The sequence below is a fragment of the Schistocerca americana genome, chromosome 3 (genome assembly GCF_021461395.2).
Source record: "Schistocerca americana isolate TAMUIC-IGC-003095 chromosome 3, iqSchAmer2.1, whole genome shotgun sequence".
In the NCBI taxonomy this organism is placed as follows: domain Eukaryota; kingdom Metazoa; phylum Arthropoda; class Insecta; order Orthoptera; family Acrididae; genus Schistocerca; species Schistocerca americana.
The window spans coordinates 347,039,379-347,052,902 of record NC_060121.1 but is presented as its reverse complement, the minus strand read 5'-3'; the positions used below and the strand labels follow the sequence as shown (position 1 = coordinate 347,052,902).

The following is a 13,524-nucleotide window of genomic DNA, read 5'->3' as shown; positions in this document are numbered from 1 at the left end:
TTATTGACACAAAGTAATGAGTGTTAGAGCCCGCCGGCTAACCGTGAGGTCTAACACGCTGCTTCCCGAGCAGGAAGGCATACTGGTCCCCGGCACGAATCTGCCCGGCAGATTAGTGTCGAATCCGGTGTGCCAGCCAACCTGTGGATGGTTTTTAAGGCAGTTTTCCATCTGTCTTGGCGAATGTAGGCTGTTTCCCCTTATTCCATCTCAGTTACATTGTGTCGGCGATTGTGTCTGGGTACCTGCGCAAACACCGTTTCCACGTATAAACACGCCACCATTACTCTGCCATGCAAACATTTGAGGTTACACTTTTCTGGTATGAAACGTTCCCGGAGGGGGGGTCAACTGGGGTCTGGACCACACAATAACCCTGAGTTCGGTGTGGGGTGGTGGTGGGGTGGATGGACTGCTGTGGCCTGCTGTGGCTTGTTGTGGAGTTGTGAACCACTGAGGGCTACAATGGGACAAAGCCTCTCTGTCATTTCTAGGTCCCCATTTAATACAATACAATACAATACAATGAGTGCTATTGACATGGAATCTCTAGTAGTTTTCATTTTTCTATATTTCTCAAAGGCTTTTGACACCATTTCTCATAAGCTGCGTCTAGTCAAACTGTGTGCCTCAATTGTGTGACTGGGTTTGTGATTTCGAAGTCATCGAGTGAAACAGAAGTGATATTTGGCATTTCCCGAGAAACTGTACTGGGCCCTCTGCTGTTTCTAATATATGTAAACGATTTGGGAGACTAATGTGAACAACTTTCTTGGGTTGCTTACAGTTGATCCTGTCACTTTACTGCCTAAGTATAGTTATAAGAATATCAATATGAAGTACAAAATTATATAGACAAGATGTCAGTATGGTGCGAAGAAAGACAATTGACTCCAAACAATAAAAATTGAAAGGACCCGCACATGAGTACTAAAAAGAATCAACTTTAGGTTTTACAATAAATAGGTTTTACAATAAATAGGTTTTACAATAAATAGGTTTTACAATAAATAGGTTTTACAATAAATAGGTTTTACAATAAATAGGTTTTACAATAAATAGGTTTACAATAAATAGGTTGTTGATTCAACTAAACACCTAGGAATTACAATAATGAACAACTTAAATTGGAACCAAACACTGTGTTTTATTGGCAGAATACTTGGAAGAAGTAACAAATCTACTAAAGAGATTGCCTACACTACGTTTGTCATCCTCTGGTAGAAAAACGCTTGTCGTCCTCTGGTAGAATATTGCCACATGGTATGGGATATTTACATGATACGATTGATGGAGGACATTGAAAAAGTCCAAAGAGGGGTAACTCATTTTGTATTAATGCAAAACAGGAGGGAGAGCGTCACGAATATGGTACACGAGCTGGGTTGGCAATCATTAGAACGAAGGCACTTTTAACTGCAGCGAGTTCTTTGTACAAAATTCCAATTTCCAACTTTCTACATCTACATCCACACAGATACTCTGCAAGTCACTGTGGGGTTTCCTGGCAGAGGGTACTCTGTACCACTACTAGTCATTTCCTTTGCTATTCCCCGCGCAAAAAGAGTGAGGGAAAAACAATTGTCTATATGCCTTCGTGGGAGCCCTAATTTCTTGTATATTATCTTCATGGTCCTTATGTGCAATGTATGTTGGTGATGGTAGAATTGTTTGGCAGTCAACTTCAAATGCCAGTCCTCTAAATACCCTCATTTCCCATTTGACTTCCCAAAGCATCTCCGTAACACTTACGTGTTGTTCGAACCTACTGGTAACAAATATAGCAGCCCACCTTTGAATTGTTTCGATGTGTTCCTTCAATCTGACCCTGTTCACATCCCAAACATTTGAGCAGTACTCAAGAATATGTCGCACCAGCGTCATATATGTGGTCTCCTTTACAGGTGAACCGTTCTTTCCTTAAATTCTCCCAGTAAACCAAAGTTGACCATTCACCTTTCCTGCCGCAGTTTTCACATGGTCGTTCCATTTCATATCACTTTGTAATGTTATGCCCAGATATTTAAATGACTTGACTGTGTCAAGTGGGACTCTAGTAATGCTATATCGGAAATTACAAGTTGCACTTCCTACCCACCCTCTCCTGTAAATGCAAAAATATTTTTTTGACTTCCATCTATATATGGAGGAATGACCCCATAATAAAATAAGATAAATCGGAGCTCACACAGAAGGATGTAAGTGTTCATTTCTCTTACATGCTGTATAGTAGTGGAACAGTCAAGAAATAGTCAGCAAGGGGTCCTGTGCCAAGCCTTAAACATGAATAGCAGAGTAGTGATTTAGATGTAAATGACTCTTCATCTACAACAAAATTTATCAATTGTAACCCAATCACATATGCACTGTTCACTTAAGAAATTCATCTATGAATTAGGAGTTGTTAAATAGAAATAATTTCAGTTTGTTTTTAAAACAGCACCGAAGCTCAAGGAAGGTGGTTAGATATTTTTATGCGGTATTGCAGTATAACAATGTTCAAAGGAAGGTGCACTGTGGCCACTGAAGCTATAGTAAAATGCATTTAATGTGTTCACAGTTGTGACATTCATTCATTGATGAATTTTCAATGTTGTCATTCCATTATACAGCTGAAGGTTGTCCATATTTATTTCACAACAGCAGCAGCGCGCACACGCACGCACACACACACACACACACACACACACACACACACACAGATATATATCTGTGTGTGTGTGTGTGTGTGTGGGCGCGCGCGCGCGCTGCTGCTGTTGTGAAATAAATATGGACAACCTTCAGCTATATAATGGAATGTCTGCTTGTGTCTGTGTATGTGCGGATGGATATGTGTGTGTGTGTGTGTGTGTGTGTGTGTGTGTGTGTGTGTGTGCGCGCGCGCGCGCGAGTGTATACCCGTCCTTTTTTCCCCATAAGGTAAGTCTTTCCGCTCCCGGGATTGGAATGACTCCTTACCCTCTCCCTTAAAACCCACATCCTTTCGTCTTTCCCTCTCCTTTCCTCTTTCCTGACGAAGCAACCGTTGGTTGCGAAAGCTAGAATTTTGTGTGTTTGTGTGTTTGTTTGTGTGTCTATCGACCTGCCAGCGCTTTTGTTTGGTAAGTCTCAATATCTTTGTTTTTAGATATATTTTTCCCATGTGGAATGTTTCCATCTATTATATATAAAACAAAGATGATGTGACTTACCAAATGAAAGTGCTGGCAGGTCGACAGACACACAAACATACACACAAAATTCGAGCTTTCGCAACAAACTGTTGCCTCATCAGGAAAGAGTTTGTTGCGAAAGCTTGAATTTTGTGTGTATGTTTGTGTGTCTGTCGACCTGCCAGCACTTTCATTTAGTAAGTCACATCATCTTTGTTTTTAGATATATATTTCCTACGTGGAATGTTTCCCTCTAAAATATATATATATATATATATATATATATATATATATATATATAAAACAAAGATGATGTGACTTACCAAATGAAAGTGCTGGCAGGTCGACAGACACACAAACAAACACAAACATACACACAAAATTCTAGCTTTCGCAACCAACGGTTGCCTCGTCAGGAATGTTTCCCTCTATTATAACCATATATATATATATATATATATATATATATATATATATATATATATATATGCATTGCAAAGTCTTATTTATCTGCTGAGCAAGTGGCTTTTAGTTAAAATGTCTCCCCTGTACGGGAATATACATAATGAATGTACAAGTGCAGGTGTTTACACATGAATGACGACATATGGAAGTTTGGGTCTTGCTGTAAAGCATGCTCAGATAGCTGAAATGGTTAAGGTGGTCGTTTGTGACAAGTGGGAAATCCAAGTTCGAGTCGTGGTCCTGCACAAATTTTCAGTGTTGTCATTCCATTATACAGCTGTAGGTTGTCCACATTTACAACTGTGAATATATTTCATGTAGATATTTTTATGTCTGTGTGCTTTCTTCCTTCCTGCGCAAGACTGAGGTTAAGTGGTGGATGATGGGGGCTATTTTTGTTCCTGGTGTTGTATTGATGTATGACGCTATTATTTCCAAGTAATGCCAGATTCGTTCAGACAAATCTCATAAGAGAATAAATGTATGTAAGGGTATTGTTAGTAGTCTCGTGTTATGTTTTAAACAGCTGTCTGCATGAAATTCAATGATGAACACCAGATATTATTCTTATGGCATGTTTCTGTATAATGAATACTTTGTGTATGTTGGCTCAGAAAATTTTTCCATATGACACCAAGAAATGAAAGTAAACAAAATAAGCTAATTTTCTGATGCCTTCATCAACAAAACCAGCAATTGCACTTAGAGTAAATGTTGCTGAACTCAGGCTTTTGAAAAGATTGATAATATGTTATTTCTAATTCAAGTTATGATCAGTATGCAGACCCAGGAATTTTATGCAACCAGTTACATATATTTTCTTTCCCCTTACCGCATTGTTATTGATAATGATACACCTTACCTTGTGCAGAATTGTATGAACTACTTCTTCTTCTTCTCCTTCTTCTTTTTTTAGTAAGAAAGAAAGGTGCCTTTTACCATGAACCAATCAATATTGTCTTTGAGAATTTCATTGATTGTTCATTCTGTTGTTGCAGTACTGTTGGGCTTGAATATGATTATTGCATCATCAGCAAAGAGCACAATTTCTGTTTTATCAGTATAACATGGAAGGCCACTTACATACTGCAAGAACAGGAGTGTTCCCACAATTGAACCCTTTTGAATGCCAGTAGTAATTTGTCCCCATTCAGAAGGAGATTCATCATGAGAGATGCATCAGCTATTTAAGATAGCCATTTGCTTGGTATCAATTAAATATGAAGTGATCAACTTAGTTAAAATTAAAATTGTGATTGAGTTGGTGATGAGGTCTTATAAATGGAAAGTAACTTATTAGTTTTAGTCTATAGTTTTCATATTTCTAGTTTGATTGCTGAGTGCCCCAATCATATGGAAATCCAATTTTGGTCAATTACATTGTCACAGAATCTTAAGAAAACTATTAGAAATTAGCAGCACTTTGTAAAACTGTTTCAAAGTAGTAAACATTATAGAAAATCTGTTCCTATACCTGTTCTAAGATACGAAAAGTGATCGGAAACTAAGGTTACAAGGCTGATATTCCTAGATTTTTATCTCTTACGATGAAATTAGTAATTTGAGGTAATCCTGATACATGTGGTTGGCAGCTCTGCAGTTTCAGGGATCTGTCACATACAGCACTAGTTGTAGGTGACTCATTTGGAAAACTGCTCTCAAAGGAATCTGCTTAGTTATTCAATTTCTGTGGGCAGAACATGTAACCATGTCTGAAATCCATTGGTAGCTTGTAGAGGTTCACAGATAGACTAATGTCATGTCAGTATGTCAAAGAATGGTGTCGAAGTTCATTACCACTAGAGAAAATGTCACCAACAAGAATTACCATGGCAGACTGAGAATGGCATTAACAGATTTGAGCACAGCTTGCATGGTGGAGCTGATTCAGGACAATGGAAGGACCATGTTATGGCATGTGATGGTGGAATTGGGAATGTCGTTGGGAAGCATTTGTCACATTGTTCATGATATTCTGTAATGCTGGAAAGTTTTTTGCTAACTGGTTCCATGAAATTTGACCAACCAACACAAGGAGAAGTGCACAAGGATAAACCTTTAACTTTTGCAATGGTTCTCCATGGAAGGGGCAGTTTCCCTCACAGCAGTATCATGGGTGACAAAACATGGATCCATCACTACACTCCCAACAGTAAGTGGTCATTAGTGGAGTAGAAACACACCTCCTCTGCAGAAAGGCAAAGAAGTTTGAGGTGACCGCCATCTGCAGGAAGGTGATAGCCACAATGTTTTGGGACATTGTGTCACACTCGTGGAGTTTTTGGAAAGAGGGAAGACAGTGACCACTGATTGATACTGTAAGACCTGGACATTATTGCTGAAAGTAGTCAGGAAGAAATACCCATTACTTCCAACTGAGGACATCATCTTCCTTCATGGCAAAGCATAACCTCATACAACCAAGAAGACCACAATGCTGTGGAAGTAGTTTCGCTGGGCCATCGTCAACCACCCCCCCACCCGCTGTGGTCCCAACCTCGCACCAAGTGACTTTCTCCTTTTTCCTCATTTGGAGGGACACCTAGGAGGCTGATGATTCGCTTCAGGCTAGAAGGTGGAATACTTTGCGATAATGTGGCTGACTGCACAAGGACAGCATTTTTACCAAGAGGTTGTATTCAAACTCATCCCAGAAAAATAACCCAATGTATGTACTATCAGTTGGCTGTATTGGTTGTCATAATTCATAGTAGATAATTAGCAAGTAATCCTTGATAAGTTTCGTGTAATATTCTGCACTTACATTCATTAAGTGACTGTAGTGTCTGTTGTGTTATAAACTATTAAGGTGTCCATAATCAAATCTGAGTGACAGAGTGTGTAAATAAAGTTGCAAGACTGATTTTTTCCTGAGTAGCGGTGTGCGTGCAGACCAGTCTCACCACCTGCAGCGGGTGGTGAGGGCTGTTGGCTAAGTGAGCCAAGCATTGGCATTCGCTGGCAAAATTCTGGAGTCAAAACATTGAAAGTTTAGGTAGTGTCCGTTTCAAAACATCATCAAGAAATTGGAGTGTCTGAAATGCAGCGGCTCTTGGAGCAGCGGTGTTTAATCAAATTTTTGTGTAAAACTGGGAAGACCGGTATGGAAACATTCAAAATGATTCAAGAGACCTATAAAGAATACACCTTGTCACATGCTGTGATTTTCATGTGGCACAAGAGGTTCAAAAATGGCCATGATGACTTGGAGGATGATGAACTCTGTGGAAGACCTTCAACAAGCAGGACTGATGAAAATCTGGCCAAAGTGAATCAAGTTTTAAACAGTGATCGACATCTCAGCATCAGAAAGGTTGCAGATGAAATGGGTTTGAATCACCAAACTGTTTCAGCTAGTGACAGAAGATATAATGATGAGAAAAGTGTGCACAAAACGTGTCCTTAAAGTGCTCTCATATGAACAGAAGAAGCAGCACTTGGCTGTTTCACAGGAAATGGTTGAACGTTTGCAAACCGAACCTAATTTTTGGACGAAGTGGTTACTAGTGAAGAGACCTGGCTCTTTGAATACGATCCGGAGTTGAAGAGGCAGAACTTGGAGCGGCACACCTCCGCATCACCAAAGCCGAAGAAAGCCCGCATGAGGAAGTCACGTGTGAAAGCATGCTTATTGCTTTCTTTGGTGCAAAAGGAATGATCCACAAAGAGTTTGTGCCTGCCGGACACACTGTCAATGGTCAGTATTATTCTGGAGTGGTCCGCCATTTGAGGGATCAAGTGTGCCGAGAGAAGAAAGATGACTGGGTACTACACCATGACAATGTGACTGTTCACACCTGGTTCACTGTCACTGAAGTTTTGACCTGGTTCAACATGGCAATCCTACCGCGGCCAGCCTATAGCCCTGACCTTGCCTCCAGTGATTTCTTTTTTTTCCCCCGAATGAAGAGAGACCTGAAAGGTAAGCAGTTTGACAGCATTGCAGCAGTCCAAAAGGCTTCGGCGAGGATTCAGAACAGCATTCTGGTTAAGGAGTTCCAGGGGAGCTTACTAGCAGTTGAAATCTCGTTAGCACTGGTGTGTGGATTCTCAAGGCACCTATTTTGAAGAATTTTAGTCTGATGTATGAAAGTATTCAATAAATTTCATGTTCTGAGGCATTTCTTGAAAGTTTATTTACACGTCCAGTCTGTTAGTGTTTTTCAAGGAACATGTAAAAACTATGTACGGTTACACTGATGTTTCCATTTGTTTCGTGTTTCCTGTGAGGCTGAGTATGCATACTGGAGATTCCTTGCACTGCTAATCATTCGTATAAATGTTACAAGAGTTTCTTGTGAAATAATTCTGAAAGCATTCTTCATTGAGAGTTGCATGACTGTCATTACGGCTTTATGCTGTGCTGAATTTTTCCATTGCACCAGTGTGGTCGGCTGCTTACTTGTTAATCATAATGGAGAAATGTTGTGTGTGTAGCTATTTTTAGATTTCCAGAAAGCATTTGGCACTGTGCCATACTGCAGACTGTTCATGAAAGTACAATACAAGTGTACAAAAAAGATTCTCACATACTGGGGTGGCTCAAGGACTTTTTACATAATAGAACCCAGTATATTGTCATGAATAGTGAGCATTCACTGTTTATATGGATATCATTAGGAATGCCCCAGGGAAGTGTGACAGGATAGGGTGAGCAGCAGTCTGCAACTATTTGCTTATGATGCTGTAGTACACTGGACTGTGTCATCTTTAAGTGAACATAGGGAAATACAGGATGACTTTACAGAATTTTTATTTTGTTTCATGAATGGGAGAGTGCTCTAAAAGTAGGAAAATGTAAGTTAATGCAGTTGAGTAGGAAAAACAATCCTATGATGTTCAGATATGCTATTAGTAGTGTGCTGCTTGACACAGACATTGCAAAACAACCTGAAATGGAATGAGCATGTTGGGTTTGTTATGGGGAAGGTGAGTGTTCAGCTTGGCTTTACTGGGAGAGGATTTTAGGAAAGCAAAGTTTGTTTATATAGAAGACAGAGTATAGGACACTTGTGTTACGCATTCTTGAGTACTTCTCACGTGTTTGGGGTCTCCACCAGTCAGGTTAAAGGAAGGCACTGAAACAATTCAAGAGATCTGCTCTTAGATTTATTATTGGCCAGTTCTATCAGCATGTGAGTATTATGGAAATGTGTGAACTCAAATGGGAAGCCTTGGAGGGAAGAAGGTATTCCTTCAGCAAAACTCCATTGAGAAAGTTTAGAGGGCCAGCATTTGCAACAGACTAAGAATCTTCCTACTGCCACCAGCGTACATCTCACATAAGGACTGCAAAGATAAATAAGAGAAATCCAAGCTTATATAGAAACATACAGACAGCCATTTCTTTCCTAGCACCATTTGCAAATGGAACAGGAAAGGGATTACTGAGCAGTAGCCTAAAGTGTAGTGGCTTGCAGAGTACATATGGAGATGTAAATGTTATCACAGGTCAAAATATGGTTATCTGTCAATACTATCATTTTAGGTATACTATATATATATATATATATATATATATATATATATATATATATAATGTGTGTGTGTGTGTGTGTGTGTGTGTGTGTGTGTGTGTGTGTGTGTGTGAGAGAGAGAGAGAGAGAGAGAGAGAGAGAGAGAGAGAGAGTGAGAGAGAGAGAGAGAGAGAGAGAGAGAGAGAGAAACAAGACTGTTTATTTTAAATGAATGCATGGCTTCAATTATTTCAGGTTCATGAACGAACACACACAGGAGACAGGCCATTCCGTTGCACTGTTCGGGGTTGTGATAAAGCATTTGCAACAGGCTATGGTCGGAAAGCCCATATTCGTACACACACTGGTGAGAAGCCTTACAGGTGTCCTGAAGACACATGCAAGAAAGCCTTCAAAACTTCTGGAGACCTTCAGAAGCACTTACGTACTCACACGGGTAAACATTTTTGTTCGCTCTAGTCTGTAGCAGAATTACTTGATATTAATTAACCTGTACTATTATTGAGACAGTAAATGTTATTGTGCATCGTAGTTGACAGATGTAAAGCATTGTGGAAGATGTACAAGGAAACATGTGATAATGGTGCTTGGAGAATTAGGACCAATGCAGAACTGTATGGACTGTATAAAAACCCACCGATCACCATAGGTGTAAACAGAATGAGATTGCAGTGGTTTGGACATGATGTGCGAGAATCAAGGAACAGCGGGTGCCAAAGAAGGTGCTGTCTACAGAGTCAGACAGTAACTCTGTGGAGAGACCAAAACTTTGATGACTGGAAGATGTAGAGAGAGTTCTGAGAAGATTAGGTGTGCAGAACTGGAGAAGTTTGGCAGAGTCAAGAAGTGACTGGAGGAGACAGGTCTTCAACAAAGCCAGGTCCCTCCATGGGCCATAGTGCCGGAAAAGAAAGATGAAGCTGTACCTTGAGTGTGATATATGGTATGAGCAAAGACCAACTGCCTTTAACTTAATTGTATCTAGGAAAGAAGATAGATGAGAGATGATGGGTGTTCGATCAGTTATCTGTAATGTTGGTATGGTAAAAAATCGCAAAGAAGTCATCATTTCTGAAGTACTTAGCTATGGGCATGTTAAAGTTATTGTGAGATTTCATCTACATGGTTGTCATTCTGATAATGTAATCTCATTCCAAATACTAATTTCAAGAATCTTAAATCTCGTCCTCAAGAACTTTTATTGCTCATTCATTGTTGTTTTCCTGTTGTTCATGATATACAAAAAGCTGATTACTTTATGTTTATATTTGGTGGGACTTGTGGTTATTGTTTTATATGAACATTTTGTCTTTTCAGGGGAACGCCCGTTCACATGTCCAGTTGCTGGTTGTGGACGCTCCTTTACTACATCTAATATACGAAAAGTGCATGTGAGAACACATACTGGTGAACGGCCTTATGTTTGTAATGTTGAAGGATGTACAAGAGCATTTGCATCTGCAACAAATTTTAAGAACCATCTCAGGATACACTCTGGAGAGAAGCCGTATGTTTGTAGTATTAAGGTACGCATGTTAAATACACATTTAGAAAATTGTGTGTGATATAATGCAAAGCCATATAATAAAATCATTCTAGGTCTTTTCATCTCGTAATTTTGTGTAATTTCTAATATCCTTTCTTTTCTTGCTTCTTCCGAACTCATCACAACAGTATTCAAGGTTCAGATAGAGTGTCATGTGTACACAATCCCTGAGCTTGCAATGTAAGTAGCAGTTGCTGAACGTAGCCCATTGGGACCATCAGAGTTCCGGTCAGCACCAGTTAACACCCAACTAATACCAAGTAGGAATACTTTTGAGTGCAGCTAGACTGCAACTAACGTGAAGCCCTATCCATCCTATGTTCTTGGGAGCAAGTGGAAAAGCAAAATGGCTCGTAAATAATTTCTGAATATTAGAGACATGAGTCATCAACAGGTTTCATGTTGTCCATCCTTTACCATATTGAATACAGATTGTAAACCAATTCAGAAAGAAAAGGAAAAGTCAGTCAGTGTAAACCTGTGAATAGCAGTTTCATATTAGTCAAAGCTTTGACAAGAACCAAAGTATATCCATCTTCATTGGTATCTCTGGCTGTTGTGGTGGGCCGATGGTGCCAGGACTGGAGGTCCTAATGGCACAGCCTCCCCCCTCCCTTTCCCCAGTGCTCACTATCCTTGTAGCAGCACCTTGTGTCCTCTGTGAAATATGACCAGGCAGGCTGATGTCTGCACCACATAGGAACTCCGTTCTGCTGCAGCTGTTAGCTAAGTATACTTATAAGTAGTGAGTTCCAGCACAGGCTTCCTTAGAAGTCATAACATTTTGTGGACTTCACTTGTGCTTTAGAAGTCCTGCCCATCCACTTCCTTTCTGAATTACACACTAGGTGGGACTGGTGTGTATGCCATTCTCCACACAGAAATCTTTGAATTGTGAGGATACAAACTCAGGACCATTGTCAGAGTATATGATATGGGAGTATTCCCATAATGACAAAAATGTTAGTCAAAGCCCAGAACACATTGCACTTGGTGGATGTGAACTTGGGGGGGGGGGGGGGGGGGGGGAAGGTAAATTATAGAGAATGTCAACCGCCAACAGCCACATTGCTACCTTGAACTGGCCCATGAAGTCAGTCTAAGAATATATCTGTAGCAAGTAACTGGTGTTGCCAGGGACTTCATTCACATCATCACCCATTGCAGTTTATGGAGCAAGTGTATGATCCATCACTGAAGGGGAGGCAGAATTGATCATCCTCTGTTACCAATAAGAGGATCCCGTAGTGGGTGTTGAACCTGTTGTGAAGTGAGATACAAATGTGGAATTTGCATCCATCTGTTTTAGCACATAATCAGATCACCCAATCCAAACAGACAAAACAGCAGATAATCTTTCATTGTAAATTGGATTACCGTGTGGGCTGCAATGGGAAATTCTTCCGAGATGTGTGACAAGTTGGAAATACAGAAATATAGAAAAGAGTCCAATGTTGCAGTGTCTTGCATTTTTTAACAGGAAGTGCAGGGCAAATAATAAATTCAGCAACTTATGGTCCACTCTAATGGACCTTTGTTCTGTAAATGTACCCATAAAACTTCCAAATGCCATAATTATATTGTGGCCAGCCTCCTTTTTGCTTTGAGGGTACTTCAACTGAGCTGCTGATGGGTTTGTCACCTAATAGCAACTGGGTGATTCATACTGCTGAAGTACTTACTAGAGACAGAGCAACAGTACCACACTATAAAGGCAGTGGTGATGAGCGTAAGTTGCTTACCTGGCATAAAAGTAACCAGACTGGGAACAGATGTCTGCCAGTTTATGACATAGACCACTTGAAGTTGATGCCCTTCGTCTTGAGCTATTTCAGTGAGTACAAAATTTTTACAGCATCTGGGAGAAATTTGCCATAGTAGTTGACCTTGCCTGGGAAAGTTGAATCTTAAAACATGTTCTGAGCTCAGATGTAAAGTGGTATATTGAGCAGAATGATATCCTCTGTGCCAGCCATCATGGATTCCGAAAACATTGATCATGTGAAACTCAACTTGCACTCTTCTCACATGGCATGCTGAAAGTTACAGATGAAGGCGGTCATGCAGCTGCAGCGTTTCTTGACTTCAGAAAGGTATTTGACTCAATACCACACACACACACACACACACACACACACACACACACACACACACACACACACTTATTTGTGACTGGATTTAGAATTTCTTTCTGGAGAGGACACAGCATCTCATCTTGGATGGAGAATCATTGACAGATGTAGAAGTAACTTCAGGTGCGCCCCATCAAAGTGTGTTGGGACACATGCTGTTCATGTTGTATCCAAATGACCTTGCAGACAAGGTAACCTCAGACTTTGACAGTGGTGCAAATATTGGCAATTTTCAGACACGTAAAACATTGTTCTTTGCAAATTAAAACAAAACAAAACTTAGTATCCTGTGTGTCACAGTTAGAATCGGTCAGTTCATACTAATACGTAGGTGTAACAATTATATTATGAAAAGGATAGGTTGCTAATCACCATTAAGAAGAGGCATTGAGTTGCTGACAGACAGAACAAAAAGACTTGTATACATTTGAGCTTTTGACCAAAACGCCTTCTTCTAAAGTAGAAAATACTCTCTCTCTCTCTCTCTCTCTCTCTCTCTCTCTCTCTCTCTCTCTCTCTCACTCTCTCTCTCTCTCTCTCTCACACACACACACACACACACACACACACACACACGGCCACTGTCTCTGGCCGCTGAGGCTGGACTACATGTAGCAACTGTGCCTGCGTGGAATAGTAGTCTGTGAGTGGTAAGGCTAAGGAAGTGGCTGGGACAGGGTAGTGAGAAGGTTAGTAGGGTAGGAGTGGTGGAAGGTGTAGCTGCTAGGTGCAGCCGGGGGGTTGGGAAGGGG

At 40.4% G+C, this 13,524-nt stretch overlaps 1 protein-coding gene across 5 annotated transcripts in view; it reads left to right on the top strand.

Annotated features, from left to right (window-relative positions):
* LOC124605648 (zinc finger protein 143-like) overlaps window positions 1-13,524 on the top strand; it is a 123,390-nt gene that overhangs the window by 95,186 nt on the left and 14,680 nt on the right. For all 5 annotated transcript variants that reach the window (XM_047137471.1, XM_047137473.1, XM_047137472.1 and 2 more), the window contains 2 exons: window positions 9,329-9,530; window positions 10,412-10,620. In XM_047137471.1, coding sequence (XP_046993427.1) covers window positions 9,329-9,530; window positions 10,412-10,620 — 411 coding nt within the window. The remainder of the gene's footprint in view (window positions 1-9,328; window positions 9,531-10,411; window positions 10,621-13,524) is intronic.